Source organism: Hypomesus transpacificus, chromosome 10 (assembly GCF_021917145.1).
Source record: "Hypomesus transpacificus isolate Combined female chromosome 10, fHypTra1, whole genome shotgun sequence".
Classification (NCBI taxonomy): domain Eukaryota; kingdom Metazoa; phylum Chordata; class Actinopteri; order Osmeriformes; family Osmeridae; genus Hypomesus; species Hypomesus transpacificus.
Window position 1 is genome coordinate 9,085,339 of NC_061069.1, and position 20,943 is coordinate 9,106,281.

A 20,943-nucleotide genomic window follows, 5' to 3' on the forward strand; every position below is an offset into this window, starting at 1 on the left:
CAGTGGAGTTATGGTTATTTCTAACAGAGTTTCTCACATGTGACTTTACTCCTATTTTATGCACTCCTCCATATAATGTAAAATCAACAAGCTTCCAGTGGCTTGAGCTGCAATGATTTGCACAATGGTGTATGATAAGAAGTGTCCAGGTAGCCTACGGGTAAGTAATCAAATGTATTCCCTCGAGATCCGGACATAAATCTTTTCTCTTCAAACACAGGAAGGGTTAAATTATTTACTCTTATATTGTAATATTTCTGCCAGTAATCCCCATCGGTTTTTTTAGAAGTCAGAATAACTCAGTTAGCCTAATAGCAGACAGGTGACCCCTGCTCTTCTGCTTAGCTGCATGGGTCTGGACAGGTTGGATAAAAACACGACAACGCATTCAATAGAGGCTTGATGTCCTTTTGCATCATAAGACACCTCTCTTCCAGAAACTCAGATCACACCCTTACTAATAACAGTTCAACCTGAATGTGGTAACAGGTAATCCCGGGACAGGTTTAGACAAGGTGTGATCTGACGTCTGTTTGGTATGTCGAAGGATGCTGCAAACCCCAGGCCTTCCAAGTCATGCTTTCCATTGACTAGCTGCTTAGGAAACATGATATAAACAGTCATGTCATCAGGAGTCTTTTATTCAGAAACAGTCATGACACAATACTCTAGCCAACGACAAATCTGTACATCTTGTTCAGAATGCTTCATATACCATACACCGTGTGGTATCTGTGGTATCTAAAATGTTTAACACATATTTGTTAGAATGTATTGTTCTCCATTCACTAAACCATGATGTTCATTATGACTGGCCCTCCTCGTGAGGCTATAAAAGAGGAACTGTCCCCACCGCACTCTCCTTGGTGCCCCTTCAGTGTGATACAACCAAGTGGGTGTAGTCGTAGAGAACAACATACGGTTTTGATGGAAGTTACTAACGTACCCTCTTGGAATGCAACAGGGTGCAATGTCATGTGTGGCAATGGTTTGGTCGTTCTCTAGGATGAAGGGTGAACACAAGGTCACACCTCTCAAAACACCCCACCCTTCCTTCCTTCCCCTCACTCACTCACTCACTCACTCACTCACTCCCGCTCACTCTCTCTCTCTCTCTCTCTCTCTCTCTCTCTCTCTCTCTCTCTCTCTCTCTCTTTATCTCTCTCTCTCTCTCTCTCTCTCTCTCTCTGTCTGTCTCTGTCTCTCTCTCTCTCTCAGTTCAGAATGCTTTATCGGGTTGAGCAGTATTGCCAAAGCAGTCCATATTTATTGACTTTAAATGACATTTTAACATATATGATAACGTTAAATTTTACAAGGAGTCCAACAATGATAATATGGCAAAATAACAGTAACATAGTAAGTTGGGGACTGTATAAAAGTAACAGATAAATACATGTTACAGTAAGATATAAAACGTTTTTAACAGTCATACAAGGTTGAATCACCGTCCCTCAGGTTGTGACATTTAGATACATATCTAGCGGCAAGGCTTGCAGTAGGCCCTTCGCCCGGAGATATCCTTAATTTCTCAATAATGTAAAGTTCTGTGTAGTTTTCAATTAACTGGTTACATTTTTCCAGCTATTGATCCCTTATACTTTCTTTCTAAGTAGGAAATGTTTTTCTGTTTCAATTTCCCCTGATGTACAGTGCCCACAGATTCTGTAGTCTCTAGGTAACCATGTTTTTATGTCTTCCTTTTTTGATTTCAAGGGTGTGGTCACTCATTCTGTATTCTGTATCACCCCCCCCCTCTCTCTCTCTCTTTCCCTCTCGCTCTCTCTCTCTCTCTTGCATTCCCTCTCTCTCTTTCCGAACTTGCTTGGTGTTGTGCCTCAGATAACATGCGGGAGGTTGGACAATTTTGTCATGCTGAACTCACGCGAATCGCCTAAAAGCACGCATGCGCTATTATGGACGGTCTTCTGGAGTGTATTTAAAAACTGAGGGACTGGGACGGAGAGAGAGGGCGTGTCAAGTTCAGGCTACATTGCTCAACCTATTATAAAACCTCATCCAAAAAGGTGCGTGCATTGAGACAATTTTACACACAGTTTAAACTATACAGTAGCCTAACGTCAACAGTCTCTGAATCCTTCATAAGTGTTCCTCAAGTTTTCAAGTCGTAAAGTTACCAAAAGCGAGAGACGCACAATAAAAGGTAAGGACTATTGATTTCTTAGTTAATATATAGTGTACAACAACCGAATGTTTCAATGCCTTGATGTTTTGTTAGTGTGAAAACGCCGTAGGTGTAAAATGACACAGAGGCTACAATTTTTGCATTTAATCGTTGATTAAGTAGATTTGACAAAGTAAATACATAGCCAATAATGTTTTCACACACAAAATAAGTGTCTGGTGTGTGTGTGGACGAATGTTAAGCTACCAGGCTCAATTAGGGGTTCTCAAAATGAAACACATAGGCTATTACCTCAAACAACCTATAACGGAATGACCTGATTATCACAGCGCAAATTTCTTTGAGTTCTTATGTTACTCTCTAATTATCCTGCTAGTATCCTCTCCTCTTTTCTTTGCTTATACAATTCTTGTGTTAAGAACACACATTTCATTAAATAAAGGTACTGACGTCTTACACATCTGGCAATTATTTTCATGGTTTTGCTATATGGGTGTTTTATGTGACCAAGCCTAGACCAGACATACTATTAGAAGTAGGAGTGTTTTTTACTGGGAAAGTAAACTGAATGCCATCTAAGTTCTTTATCTTAGTGTCAAGTTTGCATTCCAGAAATGTTAGCAAAGTTGCCAAGAAATTCTCTTGTAGTGGAAGAGTGTGTATGGGAGGGGAGGGAAGACTGCAATATTAGCTGATTGGGAAGAGACATGATTGAAGAGAAGGAATACTACCAAATATTGAGGGACTAAGATATTTTATCTTGTACATTTAACAACATAGTGAAGGGAAAACAGGATACAATACATGTTTAATCCTTAAATGTTGTTCTTATGTCATAATGACAAAACATTTTGCTGGTATGTTAAAGTGTGACAATGTTTTAGGCTGGGTAAACCTACAGGGTTGGGAGCATTTAATAAAAGAGAGAATGAGAAAAAGAGAAGTGGGCTGTGGTTTTGAGGATTTACTAGATGTGAGAAAGTCCAGGGAAGGGCGTCTGATGGTTTAAAGACAAGAACACACATACACACACACACACACACACACATTGTTCAGTTCACTCAGTATCAGCTGGATCACTTCATGAAGCTATACCCTACCCTTGAGTATAAAGAATGTTTACACCAGTACTTTCCTCCTTGGTGACGTTTATTACTGCAGCTTCACAACATGAGGTAAAGTGTTTACCAAAGAAGAAAAAGCAGTAAATGCTCTTTTATTTATTAATAAATGTCATCATTTATGTAATCATTTTGGATCAGTTTTATTGTTAGAGACTGAGGAAGCCAGTACAGATGACACTTCCCTTATTATGACTCCTGAGCCCTGGCCCCTTTTGGCATTTGACCCTGAACCCACATTTATGTTTAGAGAGCAGGATTCCAGGGTGCTCCAAGGGTCTTACAGACTGCACACACACACACACACACACACACACACACACACACACACACACACACACACACACACACACACACACACACACACACTTACACACACAGAAACCTAGGCAGCTGGGGTGGGTGGAGATGATGAGGTCCAGACTGCAGCCTATTATGCAGGGAGGGGTGTGTGATAGGGTCGACTGCAGTTTGGTTGTTGGGGACGTAAGTTTTAACGCTCCCAGCATGCTTTTGGAGAAGCACATGGTTGTGGAAAGAGCACTTGGGGAATGCAGTAATTGTGGGAAACGTTTTTAAGAAAACATGAGACAATGTGGATGCTGGTCTCAAGGACCTAGGAAGGAAATGAGGGGGGAGAATGAAGAAGACACATTACATTACATTTACATTTAGTCATTTAGCAGACGCTCTTATCCAGAGCGACTTACATTAAGTACAGGGACATTCCCCCCGAGGCAAGTAGGGTGAAGTGCCTTGCCCAAGGACACAGCATCATTAGGCACGGCGGGGAATCGATCCGGCAACCTTCTGATTACTAGCCCGATTCCCTCACCGCTCAGCCATCTGACTCCAAGACACAGTGACTATTGAGTAGTAGAAAAATGTGGAATTGAGAATGTGGAATTCTGTTACCATCTTCTCGAAGAAAAGTTGCTGTCTGGTCAAATTGCAAACACAGGCCATTGTGCACATAATAATGCTCATATTTTGTTACATAGTTTAGCAACTCATCAACTGACTGTCTGCTTCTCTCTCTCTCTTTCTCTCTCTCTCTCTCTCTCTCTCTCTCTCTCTCTCTCTCTCTCTCTCTCTCTCTCTCTCTCTCTCTCTCTCTCTCTCTCTCTCTCTCTCTCTTTATGTCTATGTCTCTCTCTCTCTCCATCCATTCCTTTCTTTCAGAATGCCAGGCGAACGGTTGACAGCTAGAGATGGTTCGGATGTGGGGCGTTTCCATGGCGTTGCCCCCAGCGTGAGTGATCCTGCCCTGGACAAGGACGCAGAAGAGGAGGGGGCCTGTAGCAGGTGGTTCCATAAGATGTGCCCGTGCTGTTGCCGACGACAGACCTCTGATGACACCACAGACACAGTGGTGACGATCGATGGTGAGAAGCCCCCCCTTCCGACCCCGGACCCCCCCCAGCCGCACGCTGGAGACAATGAACTGAGCGGTAAGTAGGCTTCTTCTTTTGCTTTTGAGAAAGCACTAATTTCCGAAAGAGAATATTTGGCCCTATATCGACTGACTCTCTCTCTCTCTCTCTCTCTCTCTCTCTCTCTCTCTCTCTCTATCTGTCTCTGTCTCTGTCTCTGTCTCTCTCTCTGTCTCTGTCTGTGTCTCTATCTGTCTCTCTCTCAGAGGTGAAGTTTTCCGTCCACTCAGTGGACCTCCTGAGCACCAAGACTGGTCCAAACCGTCGTGAGCATCACACTGACCTGTTCCACAGCAGTGATCTGATCATCCGCCGTGGCCAGACCTTCCAGATGGAGCTGGACCTCACCCGACCCTTCAACCACAACACAGACAAGCTCCACCTGGATCTCAGAACTGGTGAGACATCTGCATTTGTGCGCATGTGTGTGTGTGTGTGTGTGTGGAGGGTTAGGGTCTGGGGAGATGGTCAGTTTAGGTTGAAACAGTAGGTGATTGTTGTGTTGTGTCGGGTACTGCATAGTTGGATCCTGATCCTTGAGATCCTTTCCCTTCCTCTGTTGAGCACCGTAACATTCATACAACAGCCAGCTGCTGTCCGACACTCTCCTGGTGAAGGGAGGGAACATAAGCAGCTGTGAAACAGGGGGATCATGAACATATGTAACATATTTGGAGGGAGTGTGCTCACACACCCTACACACGCACACATCCAGCCTCACCCCAGACACTCTGACAGTGATGGGAGGAAGGTGAGGTCCTTTGTTACAGGAAGACAGGTTTACCCAGTACCACCAGGATGAATTAGCTCCACAGTGAAAGAGACCAGCAGAGTCAATTTACTCAACTGGGGATAAACTCTCCCATCTGTATCATATTCATTTAATTTCCTTTTGCAGTTCTCCTTTAGTCCTTTCAAGAATATAACAATAAATCTTCCCAGATTTCTGAATCTGCCTACTCATATTAGCATAACCTGTGACGGTCAGGAAAGGGAATATAGAGTATAGCTTCAGATGGAGGCTACAGTACTATGGGCAGTTCAGCAAGGGGTGGGATTGGCAGGGGAAGGGGGGTGGAATTGACTTAAGGTCAGATGAAACAATGCTATCTTGATAAACTCTCCTCTTAGCTCATGGTAGATGGGGCCTCTAAAGGGAGCTCTGTAAAACCCTGCAGCCCAGAACAAAATCAGTAGAAACTCTTTTGTTGAGCATAAGACGATATTTACAAAACTGTGTGCTTAAAGGATATCTTACAAATCTTTATTGAACTTGATTTCACGAGATCTACAGTATGGTATTCACATTATCAGCAATATTTCATAAAAAGATCTGATTGATATCCTATTTAAATCTGTCATTTGTTGATGCCTGTCATAGACATGGTTATACACACAAATACTCTCCAGAGCAAAGATTTATATATATATATATTTTATAGTCTATCATGTCTTCTCTGTTTACTTAGAGCACATTCTGCTGACTGGACTAGAAAGAATAGGAGGGATATGTGGTTTACCCTTAGTGGTGGGTCTGTCACATTCTGTGGTAACTATAAATTTGAGTAGTGTGACTAACGTGGTTTACCTCATGCAATGTCTCCCACAGTAGTTTATCAGTTGGCTGTTATTCTATCTACCTAGGACCAGTCTGTTGGAATACTACTGTTTTGTTGAAGTGAACTCACACAAATACCTGGACATGCACTGATACACACATACACACATACACACATACACACATACACACATACACACATACACACATACACACTCACAAAATGTTTACACCCTCACATTCATGCCCCGACCCCTACCCACCACACACACATGCAAGCTGGAACAAACACACAAACACACACACACACTCATTCACTCTGTATAAATAGTCATTCACATGGCTATTTGAAGAATGGAACCTGGGACAAGTGTGTATTTGTGTGTATGTGTGTGAGCCAAGTGTATCTGTTAAATCTCTGTGCTTCAAAACCATCTTCACCACCTTACAAGCAACCGGCACTGTTTTGACTCTGTGTGTCTGGATGTGTCAAATCCCTGGATAGATCGGCATGGCACAGTGTCAATCAGATAAGCCACATGATTGTTGTTTGACTTTGATAAAGAAACCATGACACTACTGTAACTGTCAACTGTGCTTCAAAGATTAACATACATAAGTAACTATCCTGGATCAGAATGCACTGTCCCATTAAATACTAGTGCATTTACAGTTAATGCAACTAATGTGTATAGCGTTACGTTTGTCAAAGTTATTTCAACTTTAATGTAACATTGAACTCCCACAGGGCCCCTCCCCCTGGTATCCAAGGGCACCCACGTCATCATCCCATTGGTGGAGGAGCTGCAGGATGACTGTTGGGAGGCCAAGATTGTGGAGCAGAATGGGAACAGGGTTAAGCTGTCCGTCAACTCATCACCACAGGCTGTGATTGGCCTTTATGGGCTCGCCGTGACAACAAGCATGAAGAATGAAGAGGGGTCCACCACCCATGACTCCAGCAAGCGGATCGTCATGCTGTTCAATCCCTGGTGTGAAGGTGAGCATGGAGGAAGGGTGGAGGGATGGGAGGAAGGTGGACAAGGATGGAGGGAGGGTGGAGGGATGGGAGGAAGGTGGACAAGGATGGAGGGAGGGTGGAGGGATGGGAGGAAGGTGGACAAGTATGGAGGGAGGGTGGAAAGGCACGGAGGGAAGGTAGAGAGTCAGGCAGACAGATGTTAGTTGCACACAAGTACGTTTACACGCACAGATACACACAGACTGACACATAAACATAAACAAACGTGTGGTATGAATTGTTATCTAATGTACTGTCCTCTAACAACATTCCACCAACGTATTGTAGAAAGATAATTATAAATATGCACAGGATCCATCTGCCTGAGCCTGGGACTCTGCATATGTGACTTTGTTTAGCCTGTGGCTTGCTCATATAACTGCTAGAGTAGCTTTGCACCTAGGTGGCAAGCCACGTTCACTGGCCAGTAATGTGTGGCTGTCTGTCAGATAGTCCCAACCTGACCCTGTCTGGCCACAGGGTTTGGTTCTCTGACTGCACAACAGTAGTGTTACTCTTTAGTTAGTGTGGTACCAACTATTTAGTTGGGATGCTTGTGTGTCTGTGTGTCTCAACTCTCAAGTGTTCTAGGTGGTGCTGACAGCAATGGTTTGAGGGTGTTTGTTTGGATTTACATGGATTGATAAATAAAACAATTCTTTCATTGTATTGATTCAAACATGCTTACGATGGAGGACTGCAGGGAAGGTTGGTTTGATGGGGTACATGTTGCTGCAGTACAGTCTGTTCTTGGTTGTTTGTTGTATTGGCAGCAAGTCAAATCTCTCCTTCCCTCTTGCAATCTTTCCTTCCTTCTCATAAAACTAAGAAATCCACAATTACTGTACAAACCGCCGTAGGGCTATATGACTATAATCCTGCAGCTGGTGGCAATATTCTCCTCCTCTTTCTTTCTCTCCCTTTCTTTCTTTAACCCGCCGACTCCTTGCTCTGTCTCTTCCTCCTTTCCTCTGATTTTGGCCCTCTCTTTCCCCGCATGCCAGAGACGTTTCGTCAGAATGTAGACCCAGCCAGCTTTCAGCTGCTGAATCCTTTCAGGAACTTTAATTCTCCTCCCTTTTCCCTGTGAAAACTCTACACACCCTCCTCTCTCCATGTTTTAACCCCTCCCTTCATGTTCTAACCATAACTTTCCCTCTCTCTCTCTCTCTCTCTCTCTCTCTCTCTCTCTCTCTCTCTCTCTCTCTCTCTCTCCCTCCTCCTTTCTTCGCGTCCCTCTTCCTTCCACTTTCTCCCCTGGCCCATCCCAACCACTCCTTCTCAGTATATCACTTGACCTCCATCCCCCTCCCTCCTCCACATCCTCCCTTCTTCCCCTTTCTCCTATCACCACTCCCTCCTATAGCTGGCCTCTGTCTCACACTGTTTCACTGCTAATCATAACCATGTGTCCGTAAAGAATCAGTCAGACAAAAAACAGAAACAGTGTCTGACTATTCCCACCCCTTGCTGAGATTAGCTTGCCATGACGATGTCACACACTTCCTCTAAATGAGCCTGTGTGTGCTCTCACTGTACATTCCGGGAATTGTGTTGCTCAAGACATTCCTGCCCTTTAACATACGTTGTTTAAAAGGAAGCATGATTTCACAATAAGTTACATGGAAAGTGCAACTGTGACTGCAATGACCATGAATCCAGCTTGAGTCAGCTTGATGCTGTATTGGATAAAGTCTCAAGCATCTGAGCATCTGAGCGTGCTCATGTTCGGTAAGTGTGTAAGCTTTCAGGTACGTAGGTATGTAGCTCATTATTTGTGTCCTTCCAGATGACACAGTGTTCATGGATGACGAGGCGGAGAGGAAGGAGTATGTGCTCAATGACACAGGAAGGATCTACTACGGCACTGAGAACCAGATAGGCGCTCGCACATGGAACTTCGGACAGGTACGCCACCTCACACGAGAAAGCAAATATCAAATGATATCAAATGTGGGTGAAGCCCCAGGAGCATTGTGGTGACCTCATCTGGAACTCTCTCTGTATGTGGCTCAGAGTCAAGAAGGCATCCTGGATGCCTGTCTCTTTATCCTGGAGAAGAGCGGCATGGCCCCCTCCGGCAGAGCAGATCCAGTCAACGTGGTCCGGGTCATATCTGCCATGGTCAGTCCTCATGCTCCTCCAGCTGGTCTTTTTGAGCCTGTTTCCATGGACCTTTCCAGTCTTTCATGTTGAAAATGTAGACCACGCTGTGGGTGGATGTGATTACTGGATTAAAGGAAGCACAGGCCCAAGCTATGTTTAGAATCCTAGGCTGGTGTTATCTCTGGTTTCTTCCTTTTCTGCAGATCAACGCCCAGGATGACTTTGGGGTTCTGGAGGGGAACTGGTCAGGGAACTATGCTAACGGAGTTTCCCCCACTGCCTGGAGTGGCAGTGTGGACATCCTGAGGAAGTACCACAAGGAGGGGGGAAATCCAGTGAAATACGGCCAGTGCTGGGTCTTCTCTGGAGTCACAACCACAGGTATGTGTGTGTCTGTATTACCGTAATGCTGTGGAAGTTGTTTAAGGTGGGCCTGTTTTGGGAATATGAAGGTGTGGGAAAGTCTCTCTGGATTGGTGTGTCATGCGTTTTCCGTGTGTGTGTGATTGTGTCATGATTGGGTGTGCGTGTGTGTGTGTGTGTGCTATGCTTGAGAGTGAGTGTGTGCTCTCCAATAAGATCATTTATGCTTTTCTTATTAGCTGTGTCTTCTGGAACAGAACAACTTCATTCATGCGGGACAGCCCTAACCCTCACACACACACACACACACACACACACACACACACACACACACACACACACACACACACAGGCTGACCCCAGCACATTGCTGGACCTCCTATACACCCTCAGAGCTCATATCTCTCCAGAATACCCTGGCAGCATTCCTCACATACCTGCCAGTTTAGTCTCAGATAGAAACACATGTTGCTGTCCCTCTGGCCAACTCTGGGCCCTGCAGGGCCTCTCACTCCTTTCTATTGGTTGGAGATAAGAATGAATAAATCACCAATATGTCCTCCTCTCCTCTCGCCCCACTCTCTTCCTGCCTCAGTGCTCAGGTGTCTGGGCATCCCATCCCGCAGTGTGACCAACTTCCAGTCAGCCCACGACACGGACGTTTCCCTCACAACAGACATCTTCTTTGATGAGAACATGGAGTCACTGGACTTCCTCAACTCTGACTCTGTCTGGTACGATACTAATATAACATAAGTCACGATCAGAACACTCCTCTCCTTATCCTCGAAAAGAACTGGTTGCCCGTCAAGAAAAACTCCAGACCTTATGAGCACGTGGAAATAGGCATCTAGTCTTCAGTCTAGGCCACATATTGGGATATTCTGGTTTGCTATTCAAACCCTTTGCTCTAAATACCCAGCTCCAGATCTACCTCCCCACAAATCTTCCTCCAGGCAGCATATTCACCCCTCCCCACCCCGTCTCTACAGGAACTTCCATGTGTGGAATGATTGTTGGATGGCCAGACCTGACCTCCCCCCAGGAATGGGTGGCTGGCAGGCCGTGGACTCCACCCCCCAGGAGACCAGCCAGGGCACCTTCCGCTGTGGGCCCGCCTCTGTCACCGCCATCCGCACCGGCCAGGTCTACCTCAAGCACGACACACCCTTCGTCTTTGCTGAGGTGAGTGACGTGGGTCTCTACTGTAGGTGTTCGGACCGGTCTGTTTAGATTTTTTCGGTAGTTCTTTGCAGCTCACTTGGCATGGTGCTTACAGGGCTGTGCCTGCAGTTCTCACTGGAATTACTCACATACTGAATATAATGTTTTCTCTGAACTTTTAAGTTTAAGTATCAATGATCAACTAAGTTTCATGTCAGCTCCGGCCATCATTGTTAGGCAAACCTCACCCTGTTTATCTCGTTTGTGTTGGAATGTGTGTTTGTGTTGGAATGTGTGTGTTTGTGTTGGAACGTGTGTGTTTGTGTGCGGGCGTGTCTGCCTCCTCGACAGGTGAACAGTGATAAGATCTACTGGCAGAGGAACCTAGATGGCACCTTCACCCAGATCCACAGCGAGAAGAAAGCTGTGGGCCACTGCATCAGCACCAAGGCTGTGGGCTCCGACGAACGCTACGACATCACACACCTGTACAAACACGCAGAAGACTCTGAAGAGGAGCGTATCACCGTGGAGACAGCCAGTCGCTACGGCAGCAAGCCTGACACCTACTCCTCCCCGAGGGCGGAGGATGTGAGTGTGGAGGTGGAGATGGAGGGGGAGGGGCCACGCATGGGCTCTGACGCCAAGCTACTCATCAAGGTGAAGAACATGAGCTCTCAACCACGGAATACCACCCTCCACAGCCAGGTGGCAGTCATGTACTACACCGGCGTGCTGAAGGGAACCGTGAAGAAGGATCAATTGGCCGTGAAACTTAACCCGAACGAAGGTAAGCGATGGCGATGACCCTTGTGATGACGATGATCATGATCATGATGATGGTCAGAGTAGACGGTGTTTTGAAACTTCACATCTCTTTACAGAGAAGAGCATTGATTGGGTGTTGCCCTACAACAATTACAAGGACCAGCTAGTCGACCAGGCTGCCCTGATGCTGACCTTGTCTGGACGGGTCGCAGAGACCCAGCAGGTGCTGGCTACACAGACCAGCTTCAGACTCCGCACCCCCGACCTCGAAATCAAGGTCAGTTAGCATCAGCATTAGCCTAGTCAGTAGGATTCCACATCAAACATAGTACAATGTCATGCATATGGAAGAATTGGGGACACTTCCGCATCATGTTCTCCTATGCCTATTAAAACATTACCATTTCATGCAACAGCAGTCGTTCATTTCTAAAGTTTGGCCCCAGGGCCAAATCACCCGAAATGTGACATACAAGTAGTAAAAGTCGTGCTCTTATCTTTGTTCTCTCAGCCTATTGGAGAAGCCACAGTGGGTAAGACGATGTCTGCCAAGATCACGTTCACCAATCCGCTGCCTCGTACGTTGAAGGGCGTGGTGGTCCGCGTGGAGGGGCTGGGCCTGCAGAAGGGCCACGAGGTCATCGTGGGGTGAGACAGCTATGGCACTATCCTACGATCTCTCCATCCTGATCTTTCTTTCTTTGGCTGATCTTTTTGTTTCTTTTCTTCAACCAGATGTCCCACAAATGCATATTTTAACCTTACTAGTTAGTGAATTAAAAAAAAAGTGACTTATCTCCGACCCCTTTCCCTCATCAGTGATGTGGGAGGCCTGGCCACAGTGACGGTGACTGAGCACTTCATCCCCAACCAGCCTGGCCCTAGGAAGCTGGTGGCCTCTCTGGACTGCAGACAGCTCACCCAGGTGCATGGTGTGGCTGACATCTTCGTGCAGGCCCAGTAACCAACAAGAGGAGGCAGCACATTTGATCCTGTCTGTATGTCCGTCCATCTGTCGGTCTGTGTAGACTGTTCCTAATAGTGGTATTAACCCTTTACTTCAATCCGTGCCTAAGACAATCATAACAGGAAGGGTGATGATGACAAGGAAATGACTTTAGTCTGTACACTATGACTTGCATCTCCTGTTTCTGGTGATTGACAGAAGAGTTTGCCAATGTGAGTGGTCTACCATAGTCTAAGTCAGTGGGGATTTTCTAACAAATCCTCAGAGGACATTTTTACTGATTTTAGGTGAAGAAGAAAATGTGTGTTTCTATAGCAACTTGGAACTTGACTTTTGTCGTTTTTGTGCCTTGCTCTAAAATAGAACTGTGCTTTTTTACTGAAAAATAATCAATGATTTCAGGGTGCTGTTATTGTACTGATACCTATTAGCTGTTATATTCAACTGTGTTCTTAAAATGTACATGTTTTTGAATGTCTGTAGCCTGACCAAACATTTGAAGGTAGACTGACATGTTAACAAAATGTTTTCACATGGCTTAAATGAAGATAACCTTAATTAAGTTTTATCAAATAAGACTAATGCGTACATAGTATCTGAATGTCCTGTTTACCAGTGTTGTAAGATTACGATTGTCAGTATTAAGGTGTACTTGTCAAGTGTTCTAAAATGCTATCATAATTTATGCATAATGGTAATTTACTATTGTCTTTTTTAACTTTTCTTTATTCTTGATTTAAGAAACACATTTAATAACTTATATAATCAAAATAGAATGAGAAGAAAACTATGAACTAGTTGTATTATATTCTATTACTAATTTATGTACATATTGATGTTTTGTAATCTAATGGTTGTGAAGTTACTAAAAAAGAAATACAGTGTGAACAAAAGTCCCGAGTGATTGACATGATGTAACCTAGGGAACAGACAAGCCCTACTGGCCTATAAGGTGTAAAAACATCAATGTTAAAAGATGACATACCATCCATTTAGCTGGGGCTTGTACTTACCTGCAAAATGTTCTCTTTCTGCAGTACAGTACCTTCATTCAGAACAATAACCTAGTGCTCCTTTACATGTAGCCTATAATAAACATCAAGGGAGCATAGAAACGATATTGTGCAAGCAACATCTTTGATTTCACAGGCACCAACCAGTCACCCTATTAAGCGCGTTTGTTCAATAAATTCAGAGGGTTGCGTGTAGGATCATGTGAGTTTGTAGTTAGTATAGTAAGATGTCTAAATCAAACGTCAAATGATCTGCATGCACTCCAAAATGTACGTAGTTTTACTGCCCTCTAGTGGTCAAGAAAATAACTCCAGTGCCATACACAGCATTCAACCAAGTGGTATAATACCTGTGGTATAATATGCTAAACAAAACTGTCAAAGGGAACTAGACAGATTAGAGGTAGAGACAGAAAATATGTAACAATCATGTATTTATTATTAATGACAAACCAAGGCACATGATCAAAGCATGCTTTTATGGCATTGGCCATATACACACATATGTATACCTCACAATAATGTTTTATCCCCAAACCCATATTGCATACTGATTGTAGCATATAATTAAACATCTGATTAATGCAACAACAACACAATGATATTACAAAACAGGCTGATAGTTTCCCTAACTGACCATGTGTTGTATACAATGTAATAAAAAGTTTTCTGAATAAGAGCTTAATGTTGGGGTGTACACAGATCTCTCAGTGCAGAGCTGTAGAATATCAACTACAGTCACAAATATACTCACTTCAAGAGTCCCATCTTCCAAACCCAACTCATGTAGGTTGTGTAACGGTAGCACTGAAACTACTTTTGGCCAATACCATGTGCAAAACAAAATCAAACAAGATCCCACATTCAGTCTAACCATTTACACACACACACACATACTCACACACTCACACAAACATACTCAGTCTATGGAGTCACAAATATTCTGGACCAATTTGTTGAACTCTTCGGGTTGATCAGCATAGACGTGATGAGAAGCGTCATTCACCAACTGAGGAGAGAGAGACAAAACAATATGCATGAGGTACAAGGTATTAATGTGCCCCAAACTTACAATCTTCTTTATATACAGTGCCCTCCAAAAGTATTGGAACAGTGAGGCGAATTCCTTTATTTTTGCTGTAGACTGAAAACATTTGGGCTTGACATCAAATAATGAACGTGAGACCAGAGATCAACGTTTCAGCTTTTATTTCCAGGTATTTACATCAGGATCTGATGCACAACTAAGAAAATATCACATTTTGTTTGAATCCACCCATTTGTCATGTGATCAAAAGTATTGGAACAGATATACTTAAAACATATTTAAGTGAATAAGACTTAATATTTAGTTGCAAATCCTTTGCTTTCAATAACTGCAGCAAGTCTGTGACCCATTGACGTCACCAAACTTTTGCATTCTTCCTTTTTGATGCTTTCCCAGGCTTTCACTGCAGCCTCTTTCAGTTGTTGTTTGTTTTGTGGGGTTCCTCCCTTCAGTCTCCTCTTAAGCAGGTAAAATGCATGCTCTATAGGGTTTAAGTCTGGAGATTGACTTGGCCAGTCTAATACCTTCCATTTCTTGCCCCTGATGAACTCCTTTGTTGTTTTGGCAGTGTGTTTTGGGTCGTTATCTTGCTGCATGATGAAGGCTCTGCCAATCAGTTTGGTTGCATCTTTCCTTAAATTGGCAGACAAAATGTTTCTGTAGACTTCCGAGTTCATTTTGCTGCTGCCATCATGTGTTACATCCTCAATGAAGATTAATGAGCCCGTCCCAGAAGAAGCCATGCAAGCCCAAGCCATGACATTACCTCCACCGTGTTTCACAGATGAGCTTGTGTGTTTGGGATCATGAGCAGTTCCTTTCTTTCTCCAAACTTTAGCCTTTCCATCACTTTGGTAAAAGTTAATCTTTGTCTCATCAGTCCATAAAACTTTGTCCCAGAATTTTTGAGGTTCATCTCTGTACTTTTTGGCAAATTCCAGCCTGGCCTTCCTATTCTTCTTGCTAATGAGTGGTTTGCATCTTCTGGTGTAGCCCTTGTACTTTTGTTCATGAAGTCTTCTGCGAACAGTAGATAGTGATACCTTCACTCCTGCCATCTGGAGGTTGTTGCTGATCTCACTAACAGTTGTTTTAGGGTCTTTCTTTACAGCTCTTACAATGTTTCTGTCATCAACTGCTGATGTTTTCCTTGGTCTACCTGTTCGACGTCTGTTACTTAGTACACCAGTAGTTTTCTTCTTCTTCAGGACATTCCAAATGGTTGTACTGGCTATGGCCAATGTTTCTGCAATGGCTCTGATTGATTTTCCATCTTCTCTAAGACTCACAATTGCTTGTTTTTCACCCAAAGACAGCGCTCTGGTTTTCATGTTGTTTTCACCTCTGAATACAGTCTGCATAGACAAAACCTATCTTACCCAATCTGAACCTGAGTGTAGACATTCAGTGGTATTTATTGATTGAATAATGTATGTAATAGGACACACCTGGGCAACAAAATACACCTGTCAGTCAAATGTTCCAATACTTTTGCTCACGTGACAAATGGGTGGGTTCGAACAAAAAGGTGATATTTTCTAATTTGTGCATCAGATCCTGATGTAAATACCTGGAAATAAAAGCTGAAACGTTGATCTCTGGTTTCACATTCATCGTTTGATGTCAAGCCCAAATGTTTTCAGTCTACAGCAAAAATAAAGGAATTGGCCTCACTGTTCCAATACTTTTGGAGGGCACTGTATCTTTGTATTCAATTCTCAAAACAGATATAATAATCCATTTGATAACTCATGTCCCATACTCACCACTACACGAGTGTGGCTTTGGCCCCTGATCTGGACCATCTTGTCCCCAGAAGAGCTGTCCATCCAGGAGTTGGATCCGTACAGCATGCTGACACACATGGAGGGGGGCAGCAGGTGGACCCTCTGCAGCATGGGCTTCTTGGCCCAGCCTAGAGACCCCGACATCGCTCTGAAGCCCACTTCCCCACTGAGACACAGAGGCAGGGGTGAAAAGTGTGAGGAAAATAATGGATGTTGAAGATGTATTCTGTGTGTACGCGTGTTCAGATCCAGTATAATAAGGAGCCGCTTGAAGTGGGGGTCTTTACCTAGGGGTCTGGGCGTTACAGTGGTAGATGTACTCAGTCATAGTGTCATCGTTGAACATGTCCTCAAATTTCCTCTTGAAGTCTGGACGGAATCTATTCACCAAGCCCGGACCTGAGGAAAGGATCAAAATAAATAGAGAAAAGAACAGATTATTAGGAGGGGACATCGAAATGCTAATAAAAAGCAGACACAAGAAACATTTCTTGATCATGCATAGCGTAGCAATGCATTCTCCTCAATGTATCTCTCACCCCATGGTCCAGCAGCTCTGATAACTGCAAGAGGGTTGAACAGAGAGAAGACAGAGGCAACAGCCTTCACCCAGCGAGGGGGGGCTGGCCTCTTGACCTCTGTCCCCTGTCCCGCTTGGCTCTGCTCTTCAGGCTGGGCTCGTTCAGGAAGACCCCAAGGATCCACCAGGATCAGGTGACTCACCCTGACAAAGGCATACCAACAAAAAGATCTCTCAGTCATTTTATTACAGTATGTAACACAGCAAGAAGCCAATGTGCATCTCCTCAGCATGGCGATCATCCACACAGATCCTTTCACCCTCAGTGATGAAGATGAGCCTCGACCACTCACCTGGAGGGGTACTGGAGAGCATAGGAGGTGGCCAGGTATCCCCCCAGGCTGTGGCCCAGCAGGATCATGTTCTCCAGGCCTATGCTTTGCCTCCATTGCTCTATGGATTCAACAAACTGCTCCTCTGCCAGCGTGGCGTCAGACTGGAAGGAGGGCCGTGAGCTGCGACCGAAACCCAGGAGGTCGAAAGCATAAACGGGCCGGGACCTGCTTAGGGCATCCAGGTTCCTGATCCACAGGCCCACACCTCCACCAAACCCATGGACCATGACTATTGGAGTCTTAGGAGCTGGGGGAGACCAGGAAACACATCCTACTGATTTAACACTTGCATTTGACTAAATATCAATGAGGGCTTTATCCCTTCAGCAGCTGTTAAGAATACCTTGCTCAACCGGTTTGCGGATTGTCTTGTTAGTTACTGTGAGGGTCCATATCCTGTTCTGGTTGGGTAAGGTCACAAACCTGGCCCACACATCATTTTGAATACCTATATAGGACAGACCAAAACAAACGTAAACAACCCACACAGTGTCCATCTGTATAAACTCGGCTATCAAACAATGCATCAATCCTAACGAGCCTGGTTTGGGATTTCACTAGAAAAGAGTGTAAACCATATGTTTGGACAATTGTCAGTGATCCCACAGACACATATGTCACATTTATAACAGAGACTATTGTTCAGTGAACTGCAGTTGCTACATGAATAGTTGTTGTAGAAAACGAGGAGAAATGTATTCACAGGCAAGGATCTTGGCCTCTGTGCTCTTCAAGAGGGACATGGAGGTGGGACGCCAGGACGGCCACCAACCCCACCCTGAGTCCTGCCTGGAGAGAGAGGAGACAGAGAGAAGACAAATAGAGAGAATGAGAGAAGACAAAACGGAAGGTGAGACAGGCAGGGAGAGAAAGTAAATGGACTGCATTTATATTGTGCTTTTTTGTACCTTAGTGGCACCCAAAGCGCTTACATATTTGCCTTTCATTCATCCATTCACACACCGGCGGTGGTAGAAATAAGAAAGATGAGAATATTATATTATTATAATTATTGTGGTAAGGTGAATGCTGCAGATACAATGCAGAGCAAGCTGGGATAATAGGGTAAAGGTCGGCTAGAAAGAGTTTGAACATGAATGCGCTATCTTACTTATCATACAAGGCAAGCCCATTTGAATACCAGCTTGTGATTCATTCTACATACAACTTTCACACACAAAGGAACAATTGGACCAAGTTGTTGTCAACCACTGGTGAAGGACCATATCAATCTTCAAGAAAACTGGGATTAGTGAGCTAATCACAGTGTGTAGGAGATACCATAGCTACTATTAATTACGGTAATACGCCTAATAAGCTCTGAAGGGGGCAGTATAATTACAACCATGCACTTTTGTATACTTCACACGCGATGCAAAAAGTGCTGTGTCACTCACAATAACTTGCTCCCTCAGTATGTCACTGGTGCACTGTTCTTGAACACACAAATACAATATATTTTCAGTTACTAGTTGCTAATGTCATGCGACCCTAGAGTTATGACCTAGGCTTATTCATGTCATAAACAAAATAAGTTCCACTGAATTCCAATGTTCTTATAATACGCCACAATATGTAGGCTGTTATATTCATAGACATTATATACATGTCTATGGTTATATTTAAATTGACTTACGAACCGAGAGTGAGGTCATGCCGGGTTATATCAAACTGAGGCTTTACCGTATCGACCGAGCAATACGATTAGTAAGTAGTTATTATTGAAAACATTATTTACAGAAGAAAATACCATTTTGGGTTGTATAAAATGTCTGATATTGTAACTCAAATAAGATTTTCCGAAGCAGTAGGCTAACTGGCTGACTGCTGGAGGGTCAATTTGTTTTATAACCATCATCGTACTTACTCTGTCTCAGTCTCGTTTTGCATTTGAGCTGTAGTCGAATCCATACCCTGACATACCCCGATAACTAAATACAAACTATAATAGCGAAACATACGTCAATAGTAACACATCGGTTATCGCGCTTTAACGTATAGTAGCAGGATTTGTGTAATGCTGAACATCTCCTTTTGGGCTTGTGTAACAAGTTTGCTCCCAGATCAGCTGACTTCAACCAGGATGAAATTCGGACCGTATTCTCTGTAACACACAGGATCTTCCGTCAACTTCCTTGCGCGGTGGACACGTCATTTCATTCTAACAAGGAAAAGAGCACAATTTAACTACATCGGTTAGCTAATTGTAATCTAGCTAGCTAAACCAAAACGAAGTCATGTCTAATTCAGTTCTATCGGTTGTCTCTCGGTTCTTGGAAGAGTACACCACGACCACGCCGACTAAGCTGAAAGTAGTAGATTCATATCTCCTGTACATCTTACTCACAGGAGCCTTGCAGTTCCTATACTGTCTGCTTGTCGGGACCTTCCCATTTAACAGCTTTTTGTCAGGCTTCATATCGTGCGTCGGATCTTTCATTCTCGCAGGTAGTGTAGCTATGTTCAACTTCCATTTGGCCCTCATTACATTTGCATGGTGTGATATTTTTGTCCTTTTTGAATGGTGCATGGAAGAGGTCGCTGCAGGCTGGATGCTAAGCTAGCGCCGATTGTAGAGGCTAGTAGCAAGGTAGTTGGCTTGGCCTTGCTTGAAGTCAGTCAACAATGTTCGAATACTTTGCTAGAGGGACCAATTATTATGTGTTTTACCCTTCCTTCGATTCACACAGTGCATTCATTTGTTTCAGCCCACAAAACACAGAATGATTTAGCTGACAGGTGTCTCGTGTTTATTGCACACAGCTCTGGCAATCTCTTAAATATGCCGAATACAATTATTTCCCTATCATTAAATAATTGGGTACTACACAACATGGATGTACGTTTCTACTCAAAGTCCGCAGTCCCATATCTATTTTATAATGCTGTGAACAATGATTCTATATGCTAGCAATATTAATGGTGTTGCATTGTATTTACTCTGTCTGTCCGTTCTTCCTCAGTATGTCTGCGTATCCAGATCAACCCTCAGAACAAAGGTGACTTCCTGTCCGTCTCCCCAGAGAGGGCATTCGCTGACTTCCTCTTTGCTCACACCGTGCTTCATCTTGTTGTGATGAATTTCATTGGTTGATGAACCCTAGAAAACGAGTCCACCAGGCCCCATTCAGCAGGTATGTGTATAGAGGTAGTCCAGACACTGCATTGCTCGCAGTTCTGTTGATTAATGAAAAGAGCAATCTACTATGTAACCATAACCTGAGTGTTTCTTTCAATCATAAAACCATTTCATTTTCTTGCAGATGAAAGTACATTTCCAGAAGATCACCATTCAAGACATTGGAGCTCCTCTTCAACTGTGCCAATAATTTGCTTAATTGATCCCACACCCACCCTGTAATTAGATGCAAAAGTGGCAGAAAGTGAACTACAAATCTTTCCTACTGATGTGTAGAGACGTTTTTTTTTTATTATTACTTTTTCCAATCTGTTATGCATTCCCCTTTTGCACTTGAGACAGGCTCAAATAAAATAAACAGAAAATTGTGTTTTTGGTTGTTTTATGTGTTATC

At 43.8% G+C, this 20,943-nt stretch overlaps 3 protein-coding genes across 5 annotated transcripts; 2 read left to right on the forward strand and 1 right to left on the reverse strand.

The window, feature by feature from the left end:
- Nucleotides 1–1,864: 1,864 nt before the first annotated feature.
- tgm1l1 (transglutaminase 1 like 1) lies at nucleotides 1,865–13,765 on the forward strand. Its single transcript, XM_047026819.1, has 13 exons — nucleotides 1,865–2,164; nucleotides 4,450–4,718; nucleotides 4,907–5,098; nucleotides 7,007–7,258; nucleotides 9,069–9,187; nucleotides 9,296–9,403; nucleotides 9,589–9,766; nucleotides 10,344–10,482; nucleotides 10,741–10,933; nucleotides 11,264–11,702; nucleotides 11,797–11,957; nucleotides 12,192–12,328; nucleotides 12,500–13,765. The coding sequence occupies exons 2-13, from the start codon at nucleotides 4,451–4,453 to the stop codon at nucleotides 12,642–12,644; spliced, it is 2,331 nt and encodes a 776-aa protein (XP_046882775.1). The 5' UTR covers nucleotides 1,865–2,164; nucleotide 4,450; the 3' UTR covers nucleotides 12,645–13,765.
- Nucleotides 13,766–14,077: 312 nt separating this feature from the next.
- On the reverse strand, nucleotides 14,078–20,400 carry abhd4 (abhydrolase domain containing 4, N-acyl phospholipase B). Of its 3 annotated transcripts, none has more exons than XM_047026831.1 (8): nucleotides 20,351–20,400; nucleotides 18,114–18,199; nucleotides 17,754–17,858; nucleotides 17,369–17,657; nucleotides 17,035–17,219; nucleotides 16,783–16,894; nucleotides 16,475–16,661; nucleotides 14,078–14,669 (listed from the first exon to the last, which is right to left on the reverse strand). In XM_047026831.1, the coding sequence occupies exons 2-8, from the start codon at nucleotides 18,151–18,153 to the stop codon at nucleotides 14,580–14,582; spliced, it is 1,008 nt and encodes a 335-aa protein (XP_046882787.1). In that variant the 5' UTR covers nucleotides 18,154–18,199; nucleotides 20,351–20,400; the 3' UTR covers nucleotides 14,078–14,579. The 3 variants fall into 3 exon arrangements, with proteins under 3 accessions (XP_046882787.1, XP_046882786.1, XP_046882788.1); XM_047026830.1 differs by lacking the exon at nucleotides 20,351–20,400 and adding an exon at nucleotides 19,278–19,502; XM_047026832.1 differs by lacking the exon at nucleotides 20,351–20,400 and adding an exon at nucleotides 18,808–18,834.
- Nucleotides 19,534–20,921, forward strand: dad1 (defender against cell death 1). The gene is made up of 3 exons (XM_047026844.1): nucleotides 19,534–19,858; nucleotides 20,374–20,544; nucleotides 20,674–20,921. Exons 1-2 carry the CDS (start codon nucleotides 19,648–19,650, stop codon nucleotides 20,502–20,504), a joined length of 342 nt encoding a protein of 113 aa, XP_046882800.1. The 5' UTR covers nucleotides 19,534–19,647; the 3' UTR covers nucleotides 20,505–20,544; nucleotides 20,674–20,921.
- The last annotated feature ends 22 nt before the right edge of the window (nucleotides 20,922–20,943 follow it).

Excerpts from the sequence above, each read along its gene's own strand:
- tgm1l1 (XM_047026819.1), top strand. The coding sequence starts at position 4,451 with ATGCCAGGCGAACGGTTGACAGCTAGAGATGGTTCGGATGTGGGGCGT. Across the intron at positions 7,259-9,068 it reads GTTCAATCCCTGGTGTGAAG|ATGACACAGTGTTCATGGAT; the intron begins GTGAGCATGGAG and ends GTGTCCTTCCAG. Across the intron at positions 11,703-11,796 it reads GAAACTTAACCCGAACGAAG|AGAAGAGCATTGATTGGGTG; the intron begins GTAAGCGATGGC and ends ATCTCTTTACAG.
- abhd4 (XM_047026830.1), bottom strand. The coding sequence starts at position 19,369 with ATGTTTCGCTATTATAGTTTGTATTTAGTTATCGGGGTATGTCAGGGT. Across the intron at positions 17,220-17,368 it reads GCTCTCCAGTACCCCTCCAG|GGTGAGTCACCTGATCCTGG; the intron begins GTGAGTGGTCGA and ends TGCCTTTGTCAG. Across the intron at positions 16,662-16,782 it reads TGTAACGCCCAGACCCCTAG|TGGGGAAGTGGGCTTCAGAG; the intron begins GTAAAGACCCCC and ends TCTGTGTCTCAG.
- dad1 (XM_047026844.1), top strand. The coding sequence starts at position 19,648 with ATGTCTAATTCAGTTCTATCGGTTGTCTCTCGGTTCTTGGAAGAGTAC. Across the intron at positions 19,859-20,373 it reads CGGATCTTTCATTCTCGCAG|TATGTCTGCGTATCCAGATC; the intron begins GTAGTGTAGCTA and ends GTTCTTCCTCAG.